The following is a 13,791-nucleotide window of genomic DNA, read 5'->3' as shown; positions in this document are numbered from 1 at the left end:
CATTGTGCCCTGTACACTCTTACATATTTTCTGTTTTCACCTCGACTCCCACTGCACATTTTTGTTAGTTCCACGTTTGCCATTTCATGTTTTTTTAATGTATACGCGGGGCAAATAAACGAATTCGGCATTTTTTTCCAAATGTTATGCCGTTCATCTTATCGCTGAACCATAGTAAAAGGACACTGATGATTAATTTATTGTTTCAACTCAACGTGCTTTGGTATTATCCTATATAGAGGAAGTGATTGTAGTCGCGTTGGTGATTGATTAAGGACCGTTGAGTCACCTGACATTTGCTACTTCCTTAACCGTGAGTTACTATTCTTAGGAGATAATATTTTGAAAGGTGCAAAAGGCACAGTACTGCTTTCGTTTAGCTTAAAACTGCATTAACTTATAAAAAAAAACAATAATTATGTGGGTTATAAAAGCAAGGAATTGCAAAGTTGAATAAACTGAACGTATTGCGAGCGCGTCGAAAGAGTTGGCGGATAATTGGTTTGTTTATTGTTTAGCTGACAGCAACAAGAAATTTCGTTTATTACCAACAAAATCCTAATCCCCTTGTTGATGAACTGCCTATTTGTGGTGTGCGTGAATATAGTTAGAACATGAATTGAACTGAGTTGCGGCCAGCCCACGTGCCAACGACAGGAAGTCGTGTTTTATTAAATTTTGCGGTTGAAGCTAGTCAGTTGCCCATTTTATATAAGTTTTCATTCTACGGTAGCGCAAATACTTTGTGGCACTTAACATGTTAGTGCTGGCTAGTATTGCGTAGAACACTGATGGTGGCACGTGCGCAAATTAATGTCTTTAACTGGAGAGTTCGTAAAAATGCTTCTTCAAAAACATCGCAACTAATCAAAAACCAGTACCATTCATAAATTGATTCTGGTATATGAAATATTTTTTCTGCAAATATGCTAGGTCTAAAGCTGACTTGTATGAATATTTTCTTATTTATTGACAAATTTGTCAACGTTACAGGAGGATGCTGTCAGTTTTACTGCGTTTCTCAATGAGTCAGGACAGATGCTCTTTTCAGTGGGCAGGAGAAAGAGAAAAGAACCAATCTTTCCAGTTCTTACTCAGGAATGAAATGTTCGTTTCAAAGATTTTGTTCCTAGTGTTAGTCATCATTCCTGGCTCGGTATCTTCTCCATATGTTAAAAGTCCAGGTAAAAATAAAAAAAAAAACAATATTGTTTTAAGTGATAAACCTACTTGTCTTGAAGATTCATATTAGACTTAGGGAATTTTTAAATAAATTGTTTATGTGCCTGGTTATTTTTTCTTGGTTTCATATAAACAATCCTTTCAGAATTTCAATGCGACATTGATAAAAGCACTATCTATGCCGGATCATTTTGTGATGGAAATGTTAATTGCTTTGATGCAAGTGATGAAATTAAAGTCGTTGACCAGCTGTCAGTTCCTCAAAACAATCAATTCCGACTAATTGAAGGGTAAGTCTAACCATTATTATTGCAAGTTTATAGCAAGTAATTTTTAACACAACCTCTGCGGTATGCTCTTTAGTAATTGGAACCCGGTAATTGAGAACGCCTCAACTCGTCCATACAGCCAATTTTCTCCTTACGTGAGGTAAAATACCAAAGCTGCGTAACGATAGGGCTACGAAATATTTATTACTAATAAAGAAGACATTTTTCTGTATGTTAATTTTCAGTCACTTGGTCGAAAAGGGAAATTTAAAACGAAAATCTAAATGCCACATAAATGAGTTGAAAATAAAACCATGTTGTTTTTTTTACATAAGAGGATCGATGGTAGCCCAATGGCGGAAGTGGTATAAAGGCTATTGTGACGTAGAAAATTTTTCAACGGTAAATGACTCATGATGGGTTAAGGGAAGTTGCAACCTTCGCAATTAACTTCGTTATCGCAGGACCAAAGTTGTATAGTAAAACTCAGGTACAAAAATTGCCTCATTGTGAATATGGTTAATTATCAATAGTTATGACGGCAACAAGAAAAGTTTTGAATCGAAGTTGTATATTATTGGGTCGTTAACTCGTACAATGCAAGGAGAATCTCGTAGCTCTGCTGTTAAGATTTACACCCATGTCTATAGTATTTCGAATCCGAATAACAATGTTATGAATTCCGCATATTCGAAGACAAAGTATAATTAGACTTTTTACACAAAGTTCCGCATTCACAGCTGCAATCCTGTACGGACCTACCGACCTACAAACTTGACGTGTGCTCTACCCTACCAACAATTTTGCAAGGGGATCTTATCGTGCAAAAACAGAGACTTTTGCGACGGTGGATGTTCATCACACTTCATGTGTCCTAACTCAACTTGCTGGAAACGTTCAACTGTTTGTGACAGAAATCCTTGCAACGATTGTCCGGCCTTTCAACACTGGGATAACGGGTTCGGGTTTAAATGTGTTCGCAATGGTCGGAATTGCAATCTTCCTCAGCTGTTTTTATGGGATGGCGTTGCAGATTGTGATGATAAGTCAGATTTGTGTTATTCTACAGAAAATGGAGATATCAGGTATATTTCTGGGTAGTATTTCTGTGTCCAAGTCAATTTACCACCTTGTTTTGTATGCACAGGGACATCCGTTTTGCCTCTAATTCGTCTTTTAATAAACAGTTATGTTTTCAATGCACAACTGACCGATTGGTTGTTGCAAGATCAAGTGTATGTGACAACATTACTGACTGTCCTGACAAAAGTGACGAGTATAACTGTTCGGCAAATGGCATCAGTTTTCCATCGTGGTAAAATAATGATACAACACAATGAAGCTTATTTCTTTAGAAATCGTATGACGCAGGTCTCCGCATTTGTGCAACTGTTTTGACGAACACGGTGTATGTTTCAACTCTGCCAAATCGGGAAACACTACCTGCGTTCAAACCAAAGAGGAAGTCTGTTACGATTACGGCTCCTGTCAAAACAACCACGCTTGTCAAAAATTGTGCCCTTCTCACTTCTGGTGTTCGGATTCAATATGTTGGAGGAGGTCAACTGTATGTGATGGCGATCCATGTAATGATTGTCCATCATTACCAACAACAGGACATGGTTTCAAATGTGTTAGAAACGGTGTCGCGTGTAAGTTACCACAGCAGCTTCTATGGGACCAAGTTTACGATTGTGATGATGGAAGTGACTTGTGTTATTCTTCGGTTAGACATGATTTTATGGACGATCCAAGGTAAGTGTTGCTGCATTTTGTGACTGCCTTAAACTACGATAAATTTGCACAGGGATATACGCGTATTCTCTTCGGTGACCTTCAACAACACCTTGTGCTTCCAGTGCATAAATGACCCAACGATAATTTCGAGGTCACAACTTTGTGATAACGTAATTGATTGTCCTGATCTGAGTGATGAATGCCTTTGTCAATCGACAACGATAACAGCATGTGAAAAACAGACGTAAGTATTGTTCAAGCTAACAATAAAGCACGTTTATTTGAAGATGAGGCGACGCAAAAAAAAATCTTTTCACATTTGGTTGGAAAAAAAGAGAGAAAATCACAAACGCTATTAATGTTTAGGCAAAACGCAACCAATTCCACAGATTGTCAACATCTAACAGGTCAGATTGCACTTGATTGGACGTGCAAGTATTACGATTTGCTCGGGGTATGGATAAATTTTAGAAAAATAAAAATTATATTGATTATTGATTAAATTTTTATTATTTTAGTACTACACCGGGACGATCAGCAGCAACCTGCTCTGTGATAATAATCTCGACTGTATTTACCTGTATGACCCAAACAGTGATAAAAGTTTTAATTCGGATGAAAGCAATTATCTTTGCAACCGGACGTATTGCAAAACAACTAACGCATTTTATTTCCAAATACCTGAGTCGATATTTTGTGACGGTTTTGTGGATTGTCATGACGGAAGTGACGAATACTCAGAAAATTGCACGAAACAAGAAAGAGTAAAATGTTCGGCATTGAACGGAGCTAAGGTAAGAATCTTGGCTAGCAAAATTAATAATTTATATGATTGGTTAATTTTGGGTAGAGATTTTCCAATTTTGGGTAGTTACATCGCTTTCAGATTTCTGCTATCGTTATCGCAATTTTCATTTTATTGTAATTAAGATTTCTATCGGTAAGAATGAAGTGTGTGATTTCAACATTAACTGTGATGACCAAAGTGACGAAATGAACTGCACAAAAGACGGAAGGTTTTATTGCGAAAATCAAAACCCATTGTTTGTTGAAAAGAAAAAAGTTCGCTCATTTTCCATTTTACAAATAAACCAAATATAATAACACACTTTCCATCAGAAATTTAACGGTGTCGGCGATTGCTCTGACTGGAGTGACGAATGTCCAACTCTATCTAAAACTACCGACGAAAACATATTTTCATCACGATACGTGTTATTCTGCAGAAAATGGAGATATCAGGTATATTTCTCGGTAGTATTTCTGTGTCCAAGTCAATTTACAAACATGTTTTATATGTACAGGGACACCCGTTTTGCCTCTAATTCGTCTTTTAACAAACAGTTGTGTTTTCAATGCACAAATGACCGATTGGTTGTTGCAAGATCAAGTGTATGTGATAACATTACCGACTGTCCTGACAAAGTGACGAGTATAACTGTTCGGCTAATGGCATCAGTTTTCCATCGTGGTAAAATAATGATAAGTACAACACTATGAAGCCCATTTCTTTAGAAATCGTATGACGCAGGTCTCCGGATTTGTGCAACTGTTTTGACGAACACGGTGTATGTTTCAACTCTGCCAAATCGGGTAACACTACCTGCGTACAAACCAAAGAGGAAGTCTGTTACGATTACGGCTCCTGTCCAAACAACCACGCTTGTCAAAAATTGTGCCCTTCTCACTTCTGGTGTTCGAATTCAATTTGTTGGAGGAGGTCTACTGTATGTGATGGCGATCCATGTAATGATTGTCCCACATTACCAAACACAGGGCATGGTTTCAAATGTGTTAGAATTGGTGCTGTGTGTAAGTTACCACAGCAGCTCCTATGGGACCAAGTTTACGATTGTGATGATGGTGGTGATTTGTGTTACTCTTCGGTTGAACATGATTTTATGGACGATCCAAGGTAAGTGTTGCTGCATTTTGTGACTGCCATAAACTACAATCAGTTTTCACAGGGACATACGCGTATTCTCTTCGGTGACCTTCAACAACACCTTATGCTTCCAGTGCATCAATGACCAAACGATAACTTCGAACTTCGAAGTCACAAGTTTGTGATGACGTCATTGATTGTCCTGATCTGAGTGATGAATGCCTTTGTCAATCGACAACGATAACGGGATGTAAAAAACATATGTAAGTATTGTTTAGCTATAACATTAAAGCAAATATACTGCTATTTTTGCTGCCAGGCATACTTATTGATCAGAATTGTTCTTTTGGCACTCAAGTTTCTAGTTTTTATTTGAAACCGACGTTTCGTCTGCCATCCGGCGAGACTTCCGCAGGGTTATGTTAGCAATATTGCATCAAGCGCATAAACACAAAAATCGCAAGAAAAACGCAAGAAAACACAAGAAAAAGGGAACTGGATAACACTGGCACCGCTTGTATCAACACGTGACCAGGTGTGTAGCGGGGCGTAACACTTACAACAAGTTGTTGTAAACAGCTGGAAAATAGACGCATTGCTCCTTGTCATTAACACAATGGTTGTTCTTGTGAATGTGGAGCGTCTCCAGGAACAGACGTTTTGTGTGGTCCTCCTCCATCTCTAGGACTCGGACCTCGTCGAAGTTAACTCGGTGGCCGAGTGTGGCAACGTGTTTTGCCACTGTCCTCTGGCTGTTCTTCGCTGCAACGTCGCGGCGATGCTCTTTTAACCGCGTCTGCAACCCTCTTCCGGTTTCACCGATGTATGCTCCACCGCAGTCCTTACATGGAATGTAATACACAACGCCTTTGGGTTGGGCCGTACCCTTCTCGGTACCTGTCGTTCAAGTCGGCACATCCGATACAGCACAAGACAGCGGTAGTGCGGTCACTGATGGATAGAGCCGATGCTCTGGTTTCCAGAGAAGAAGATCGTGACAAAGAGGTGAAGTTTATCAAGAATGCACTGCGGAAAAATCTGTATCCGTCATGGATGTTCAGAAGAAAGCCCGCGTTCAAGCCACAAGAAACAGCGCCAACTACCGGTACGATCGTTTTGCCATATATTCCTGTTTTAACTGACACGCTGAGGCGTATGATGTTGGACTATGGTATTGCGGTCTACACAAAGCCACACAGAACACTGGGCAAGATGGTGTCACACCCTATCGAGAAGGGTACGGCCCAACCCAAAGGCGTTGTGTATTACATTCCATGTAAGGACTGCGGTGGAGCATACATCGGTGAAACCGGAAGAGCGTTGCAGACGCGGTTAAAAGAGCATCGCCGCGACGTTGCAGCGAAGAACAGCCAGAGGACAGCACTGGCAAAACACGCTGCCACACTCGGCCACCGAGTTAACCGACGAGGTCCGAGTCCTAGAGATGGAGGAGGACCACACAAAACGTCTGTTCCTGGAGACGCTCCACATTCACAAGAACAACCATTGTGTTAATGACAAGGAGCAATGCGTCTATTTTCCAGCTGTTTACAACAACTTGTTGTAAGTGTTACGCCCCGCTACACACCTGGTCACTTGTTGATACAAGCGGTGCCAGTGTTATCCAGTTCCCTTTTTCTTGTGTTTTCTTGCGATTTTTGTGTTTAACCCTGAGGAAGTCTCGCCGGATGGCAGACGAAACGTCGGTTTCAAATAAACACTAGAAACTTGAGTGCCAGAAGAACAAATCTGATTAACATTAAAGCAAGTTTAGTACAAAGATCCGAAAAATTCTGTCCACATTTGGTTAGAAAAAAAACAGAGAGTAAATCACAAATGCTATTAACCCTTTGTTTAGACAAAACGCAACCAAATCCACAGAATGCCAACATCAGAAAGGTCAGATTCCAGTTGATTGGATGTGCTTTTATTTTTCAAATGTGCACGGGGTATGGATAAATTTTAGAAAAATTAAGCTAATATTGATTAAATTTTTATTACCTTAGTATTACAGCGGGACAATTAGCAGCAACCTGCTCTGTGATAATAATCTCGACTGTACTTACCTGTATGACCCAAACAGTCATGAAAGTTTTTTTTCGGATGAAAGCAATGATATTTGCAACCGGACGTATTGCAAAACAACCAACGCACTTTATTTCCAAATTCCTGAGTCGATATTTTGTAACGGTTTTGTGGATTGTCATGACGGAAGTGACGAATACTCAGAAAATTGCACGAAACAAGAAAGAGTAAAATGTTTGGTATTGAACGGAGCTAAGGTAAGAATCTTGGCTAGCATAATTAATAATAATTTTTGTGATTGGTTAATTTTGGGTAGAGATTTTCCAATTTTGGGTAGTTACATCGCTTTCAGATTTCTGCTATCGTTATCGCAATTTTCATTTTATTGTAATTCAGATTTCTATCGGTAAGAATGAAGTGTGCGATTTCAACATCAACTGTGACGACCAAAGTGACGAAATGAACTGCACAAAAGACGAAAGGTTTTATTGCGAAAATCAAAACCCATTGTTTGTTGAAAAGAAAAAGGTTTGTTCATTTTCATGAGGAAAAACTTTGCAAGAAATATAACAACACACCACAGAAATTCAACGGTATTGGCGATTGCTCTGACTGGAGTGATGAATGTCCAACTCTAACTAAAGGTACTGACGAAAATATATTTTCATCACGATACGAACTGATCGCAAACCCATTTCTGCGAGCCCTTGTATGGATCATGGCTTTTCTGGCTCTAATTGGAAATTTGGTTTGGAGATGCTTAAATTCAGGCCTGAAAATATGATGTGCAAAAATAATGGAACATTTATAATTTGACAGGTTGTGATGATTTCAGAGACAAAGATATTGGCATGTGAAAAATCACCATCAGCTGCATTTCGAACTAATCACCTTCTGGTTCTTAACTTGTCAATATCCGACTTTCTCATGGGAATTTATCTCCTCATGCTTGGTGCTGCTGGTGTCCGGTATTCCGGGAGTTATTGTGCCAATGATCTTGCATGGAGGTCAAGTTTGAACTGTAGTGCAATTGGCGTTTTAGTGATTCTTTCCAGCGAAATGTCTGTGTTTACAATGGTTCTGTTGACAGTATTTCGTTTGTATTCTGTAACAAACGTATGTTTCTGTCTTATAGTTTTCATCTTTTCTTTACCAACATTCTGTTCAGCCTTTCCTTGCATCGAGGAATCCTAGTTTTGCGACAGTTCTTCTTTGCATTGCTGTCTCTTGGCTGCTTTCAATTTTCATTGCATTTTTTGCACTTTCATCAGAATTTGATCATTTTTTTGAAACCAAGGCTTGGATGAAAGAAAATCCGTTTTTCGACAACACTGCTGTTGAGTTTGAAAATAAGTTCATTTCATGTATTCAGGAAGTTTCAGTAACATGTTGTAGGATTTTACAATAATTACTTAGGTTTGGCTATCGATATTTTCTGTTTATGCATAAACATGTCCAGTCATATGTGATAGTATTAGATTCAAAAACACTAGGCTGCTTCTGTTTTTTAAAAACAATCACTTGTTTTTTAGGTATGAAATCCTTCATGGAGCGATTTGTTACATTAAAACATAACAACACGGGTTATAATTCCGAAGCACTAAGCATTGTCATAATGCGTCTACGAAAGGCAAAATCTTGGAATGATTTTCTGCAAATCCTTGCGCACTACCAGTACACAGATATGTTTGAAATATCAGGATACATAGGGCAAGTGTATGCATCTACTTAAGAAAAATTAGTACAAACATATACTACTTTTTTAGATACTACAGCACCAACAGCGTCTGCATCAGCAAACTTTACGTAACACCAAACGACAAAGCATGGGGATATTCAATTTCTATCATCATTCTCAACTTGATAGCATTCATGTTTGTGGCGGTTTCATACTTTCTGATTTACAAAAAATCCTCTGCCAGTGCTCAAAAAGTAAACCAGAAAACTGAACAAGGAAGAGCGGAACAGCAAAACTTGGGTTGTATTATGTTTTCAATACCAACGGAGATTAATTACAAATCATATTTATTATTTCTAATTAGAGATGCAGAAGAAAATTCTTCGTCTAATCGTTACTGATTTCCTGTGTTGGGTTCCAATATCAGTCATGGCTTTTATGAACCTCGGTGGAATTCCTTTACCTCCGGTGATCTACGCTTTGTCAACAATCATCCTTCTTCCCATCAACAGCTCTCTGAATCCTTTGATCTACTCTAATGCTCCGAAGTTGCTGATTAACAAACTTCGCGGTTTTAAATTTCACACTCCAGAGGAACCCACACCACAAGCTCGTGGAAGTGTTCTTCCTTTAGAGACTGCTGTGTAAAGTTTAATCTCACATTAATATTTTGCTACAAGAAATCCACCACTTAGCCACAACGGAATATAATGGAACTTGGATCTTGTTTGTTTAAGTTTGCACTGTTGTGTTTGTTCATATAAAGGGCTTATAATGTTTCTTTGCACTCATATTTAATTGCTAAAGCGGAAAGAATAGATGGGTGTTTGCCTAGTATTTCCTTGCGTATATACCTTGTTTCCCAATATGTGGATAAACCTAGATGATACCGATCCCCTATAGTAAAAAAGAATGTATTAGTAAGGTTGACATTGCACCTTTTAGAGTAAATACAGCATTATGAGCGCCCATTTACAATGTCAATCACACTTTGTAGAAAACGAGTGAAATCATCTACAAATATTCGGGGGAAACCACCCACAGAATTTTAATGTTTGATGTCGTTTCTGAGAGAAACTGTAGCACATAAATTAAAACTCCGGGAGTGTAATACGCATATCGCTTCGAATAAAAATGTGGCACTGAAACATTTTGTGGGTTTTGGAACATATCATAAACCTATTCGTGCCTGTTTTTGAACTTTGAAGAACAATGGTTGGTTTATGTTTTCCTGCAGCAATATGTTTTTAAATTTAGTTCGTATCGGGAAGTCAACACTTGCCTTCTAGATCTATAGACGATGGTGTAACGCCACTGCCCTTGCTAAGTTTAGTAAAAAAGAACAGCAAACATGCAAACCCACTGACTTGTTTTCTACATAGAATCGCATCGAACCATTGGTACAAAATTAAGTATTTAAGTATTCCTATATGCAAATCACCCGAAGTGTCCAAAGTATTGAACGACATTGGGGTGCCCGCGTTTCGAAATAGGGCTGTTTATTTCGGTTTCATACAGCTAAGATAAATCACTTTCAATTTTCGGAAATTCTTCAAAATAACATTTTGACATTATGGATTAATTGTTTAATTGTTTAATGCTTGTTCACTTCTTTACAAACAACGCGGTTTACCTTTAAAACACAAAACAATCTCCCATTTTTTGCCAGGTAAACAGTTCTGAAAGTATAAATGGGGTGAACAAAGTAATGGTATATAATTGTCTATACATTAAATTCAACACTTCTTACCAAATTTTCCTCCACCAGTTGATTCTTTGAACAAAATATGGATTCTATTAACCCTGTATATGTAAAGATATTCATGAACAGACATGTTTAACATTAAAGTAAATCAACTTAATCACCTTCCCGCTTCATTGGATTTTTGCAGATTTCCTTTTTCGTTGCTATTGTGAAACTCAAGACTTGTCCTTTGCACATTGGTCACTATATAAAAAAGCATAATCAGTGTCTATAAAAAAGCAAAGCAAGAATACTGACAGATTTTAGCCTGAAACTAAAGTTTCCGAGATAGCGGACATATTTAAAATAAGGTGGAAGTCGCCAGGGCCACTTTCAACAGCATAGGAAATAATTCACAGAATCAATTCACAAGCGGTATAAAAACACACGATATCAATCAAATTAGTTGACCACATTTCCATAGGAGAAAATTTTACTAGGTTCTATTCAAATAAGTGCTATATTGCTGTATCTTTAGAGTCTCGTAGCGAACACAGTGTATATTAATATGAAAATTGTAATATTGGAACTGTTTATACTCGTGACCAGGTTCCCACGTACAATGGTCAAACCAAACGTGGTACTATAATAATTACAGACCTTTAAACAACGACCGCCCTGACTCTAAACCAATAACCTCGTCTTTAAAACTGTTGTAACTTGTTGGTCCGCCGTGACATGCCTTGCGGGCGCCTTTGACCTGTGCCACTATATACATGAGTTGTACTTGCTTGTGTGAGGAGAAGAAAAAGTAAGAAAAAGGTTGGTGGGGGACGTGAAGGTGAATTCATCCATTCTGTGGTGATTCCACACGATTCCATTCTACTTATGGTTTTATTTAGACTGCTGCCGTACGTTTCAGCCATCTTAATAAAAGATTGTTTACCTAATTGGTGTCGGATTTACGGAGTCAATAGAAGAACACGCATTAAAACGCAACAGTCTCAAAGGATTAAAAATTTATGTTTTGTCTTGTGTGTTGTAATATAAGTGGCAAAAGATGGTTAATGATTAAGAAGGTCCAAATGTACTGACAAAAGGAAATTTTACTTTGCGATCGTTCAACTGCTGGTTTGGTAAATGCCATTGGACTGTTCTTGGCTGTAGTGTTTGTGTTTCAATGATATCCCATGTATAAACGTTTAGCCTATGAGTGCCACCATGCGACTGTGTTAGTAACTGTTTGTTTTCTATTCATTGTATTACACGATCTGGAGTCTGGGGTGTGCCGGTGTTTCAGGCAGCTTAGTTAAATCTAGAGCCGAAACGCTACAACCATTACGAATCAAAAGTGCAAATTTTGAAGTCAGAAGTTCCTGGACATTTGCAGTTATGTTGTATATCACTTCTTCACTTTTACTTTTTGTTTCGCACTTCGCTGCAGATTTGTTAAGACACATGGGGAAAATGACAGTTGTTAAAGCGCTGTTGCTTACCGTAATTCTTTGTTTCACAATGACCGAAGCGGCACGTGGACGGTGTCAAAGGACTAATTAATACGATAAACATGTGATTCAGTGTCAGTGTTAATACGTTTTTTTGGCACTAGCGAATGCTTTAAGATATATTTGCCTGTATGTGGTGCGAATGGAGAAACCTATCATAACGCATGCTTGTTTCTGATGCAAAAGTTCCCAAAAGTCATTTCATTGCAACCCTAAATAATTCCATATTGCTTTCGACTGAGGTTAATGTTCTGCCTTTGGAAAGAAGGAAGGCTGAATCCATTTTAGTATAAACTTCTTATAATTCTTGTATTCTTTGGAGCATGTCCGTTCACATATATTCCAGTTTGTGGTGGGGATGGACGGACCTAGTCAAACTCATGCAACAACAATGTGCGAATTGTAAGATATTTTATTTTGCAACCTCATAAACTTTGATCTAATCATAATTTTTTAAAATTTTGGCAATAAAAGTAGACTAAAAAAGACGCGGGTTTGTCAGATACAGGAAATGAAAGTTGTATTTGAACCAATGTGAACGCAATCAAGCAAAGAGAAAAACGTTTGACGTATAGTTCAAGGCGTAGCGCAACAAAACGCTTTGGATCGAACTGTTCCTTCATAAAGGCTTTGATGCCTTTAATAGAAAGATCGTTGACGGTCTTTGCATGAGAGCTTTGTCCAGCCAGATTGGATAACATGAACGGTGTGGTGGTTTGGTTTGTCAAAAAAACCTGAGTCACCCTCGTTTCAGGTACAGCATGCGCCCGTATAAACGTAGTAAAGCTCGACAAGTAGTCCCACAACTTAGGATGTTGCGTCAAATGACGAAAAGCTTGGCGTAGCATCAGAAGGTGCAGCGTTTCCACTTGAGCCAGACTTTCAACTAAGGGCAAAAATCAACTTCATTTGTTCTTCGTGACACTTCCGTTCTTCGTCATAACACCTTCGTTGTTCTTCTCGCTATTCATCGTGACGCTTTTGCAGCTGTTGTAATTGTTCTTGAATAGGCTTCGCAACTTTTTCCATCTTCGGGCAAACTAAAATATTTACAATACCAAACTGCGTGTACCAAGTTCAGTTGGTTGATCCCGTCCTCGTCGCCAATAACTCTGCTGTGTTTCTTTGTTCGAATAATTGCAAAACCATAGGATGAAAAACAAGGCAAACACACACGCATTTATACGAAAGTAAATTGCATTTAAAATACCACGCACACAAACAAGAATCATGCAGAATGGACTGCGCCACATTCCACGAATCATGAGGCTATAGCATGCAAGCGTACTGTTGCTGTCGTGTATCCGTAATAAGGCGTGACCACAACAGCATGTAATGTCAGTAGATTTTGTCTTAATGTACACGCGGGACAAAACACAGATGAATGAATTTGGCATATTTTTTTCCAATTGTTATGTCGTTCTTCGTTCGTAGTTAGGCAACTTCAATCTTATTGCTGAGCCATAGTGAAATGACACTCATGATTGGTTTCTTGTTTCCACGCAACCGTCTGTGGTGTTTTCATACATAGGAAGTGATTGTAGTCGCGTTGGTGATTAATTAAGAACCGTTGAGTCACTTCATAGTTGCTACTTCCTAAACCGTGATTTACTATGCTTAAGAGATAAAATTTTGTAAAGTGTCAAAAACACAGCGCTGCTTAAAATTGCTAGTATTAAAAACCACAATAATTTCGTGGATTACAACAGATTTGTGTCAATTTTTTTTTCTTACTTTATTTCTAGTCGGGACGTCATCGGTTAAATTTCGGATTAAACCGCATTCATCGTTTATGTCATTTTGAAGTTTGTTGTTGTTGAAAAAGG

At 38.4% G+C, this 13,791-nt stretch overlaps 1 protein-coding gene across 1 annotated transcript; it reads left to right on the top strand.

The window, feature by feature from the left end:
• The first annotated feature begins 1,024 nt into the window (after positions 1-1,024).
• On the top strand, positions 1,025-9,424 carry LOC145890217 (uncharacterized). Its single transcript, XM_082981243.1, has 22 exons — positions 1,025-1,184; positions 1,328-1,472; positions 1,546-1,611; positions 2,192-2,536; positions 2,599-2,763; positions 2,823-3,206; positions 3,259-3,432; positions 3,555-3,642; positions 3,707-3,982; positions 4,308-4,430; positions 4,704-4,934; positions 5,006-5,103; positions 5,913-6,539; positions 6,932-7,022; positions 7,080-7,355; positions 7,495-7,626; positions 7,682-7,846; positions 7,918-8,214; positions 8,267-8,462; positions 8,631-8,808; positions 8,865-9,076; positions 9,141-9,424. The coding sequence occupies exons 1-22, from the start codon at positions 1,025-1,027 to the stop codon at positions 9,422-9,424; spliced, it is 4,713 nt and encodes a 1,570-aa protein (XP_082837369.1).
• Positions 9,425-13,791: the final 4,367 nt, after the last annotated feature.

This window comes from Ascidia mentula, chromosome 2 (assembly GCF_947561715.1).
Source record: "Ascidia mentula chromosome 2, kaAscMent1.1, whole genome shotgun sequence".
Lineage (NCBI taxonomy): Eukaryota > Metazoa > Chordata > Ascidiacea > Phlebobranchia > Ascidiidae > Ascidia > Ascidia mentula.
Note: the sequence above shows the minus strand (reverse complement) of the source record. Positions and strands in the feature narration are given on the sequence as shown.

Excerpts from the sequence above, each read along its gene's own strand:
- LOC145890217 (XM_082981243.1), top strand. The coding sequence starts at position 1,025 with ATGAGTCAGGACAGATGCTCTTTTCAGTGGGCAGGAGAAAGAGAAAAG. Across the intron at positions 2,537-2,598 it reads ACAGAAAATGGAGATATCAG|GGACATCCGTTTTGCCTCTA; the intron begins GTATATTTCTGG and ends TTGTATGCACAG. Across the intron at positions 7,356-7,494 it reads TGGTATTGAACGGAGCTAAG|ATTTCTATCGGTAAGAATGA; the intron begins GTAAGAATCTTG and ends ATTGTAATTCAG.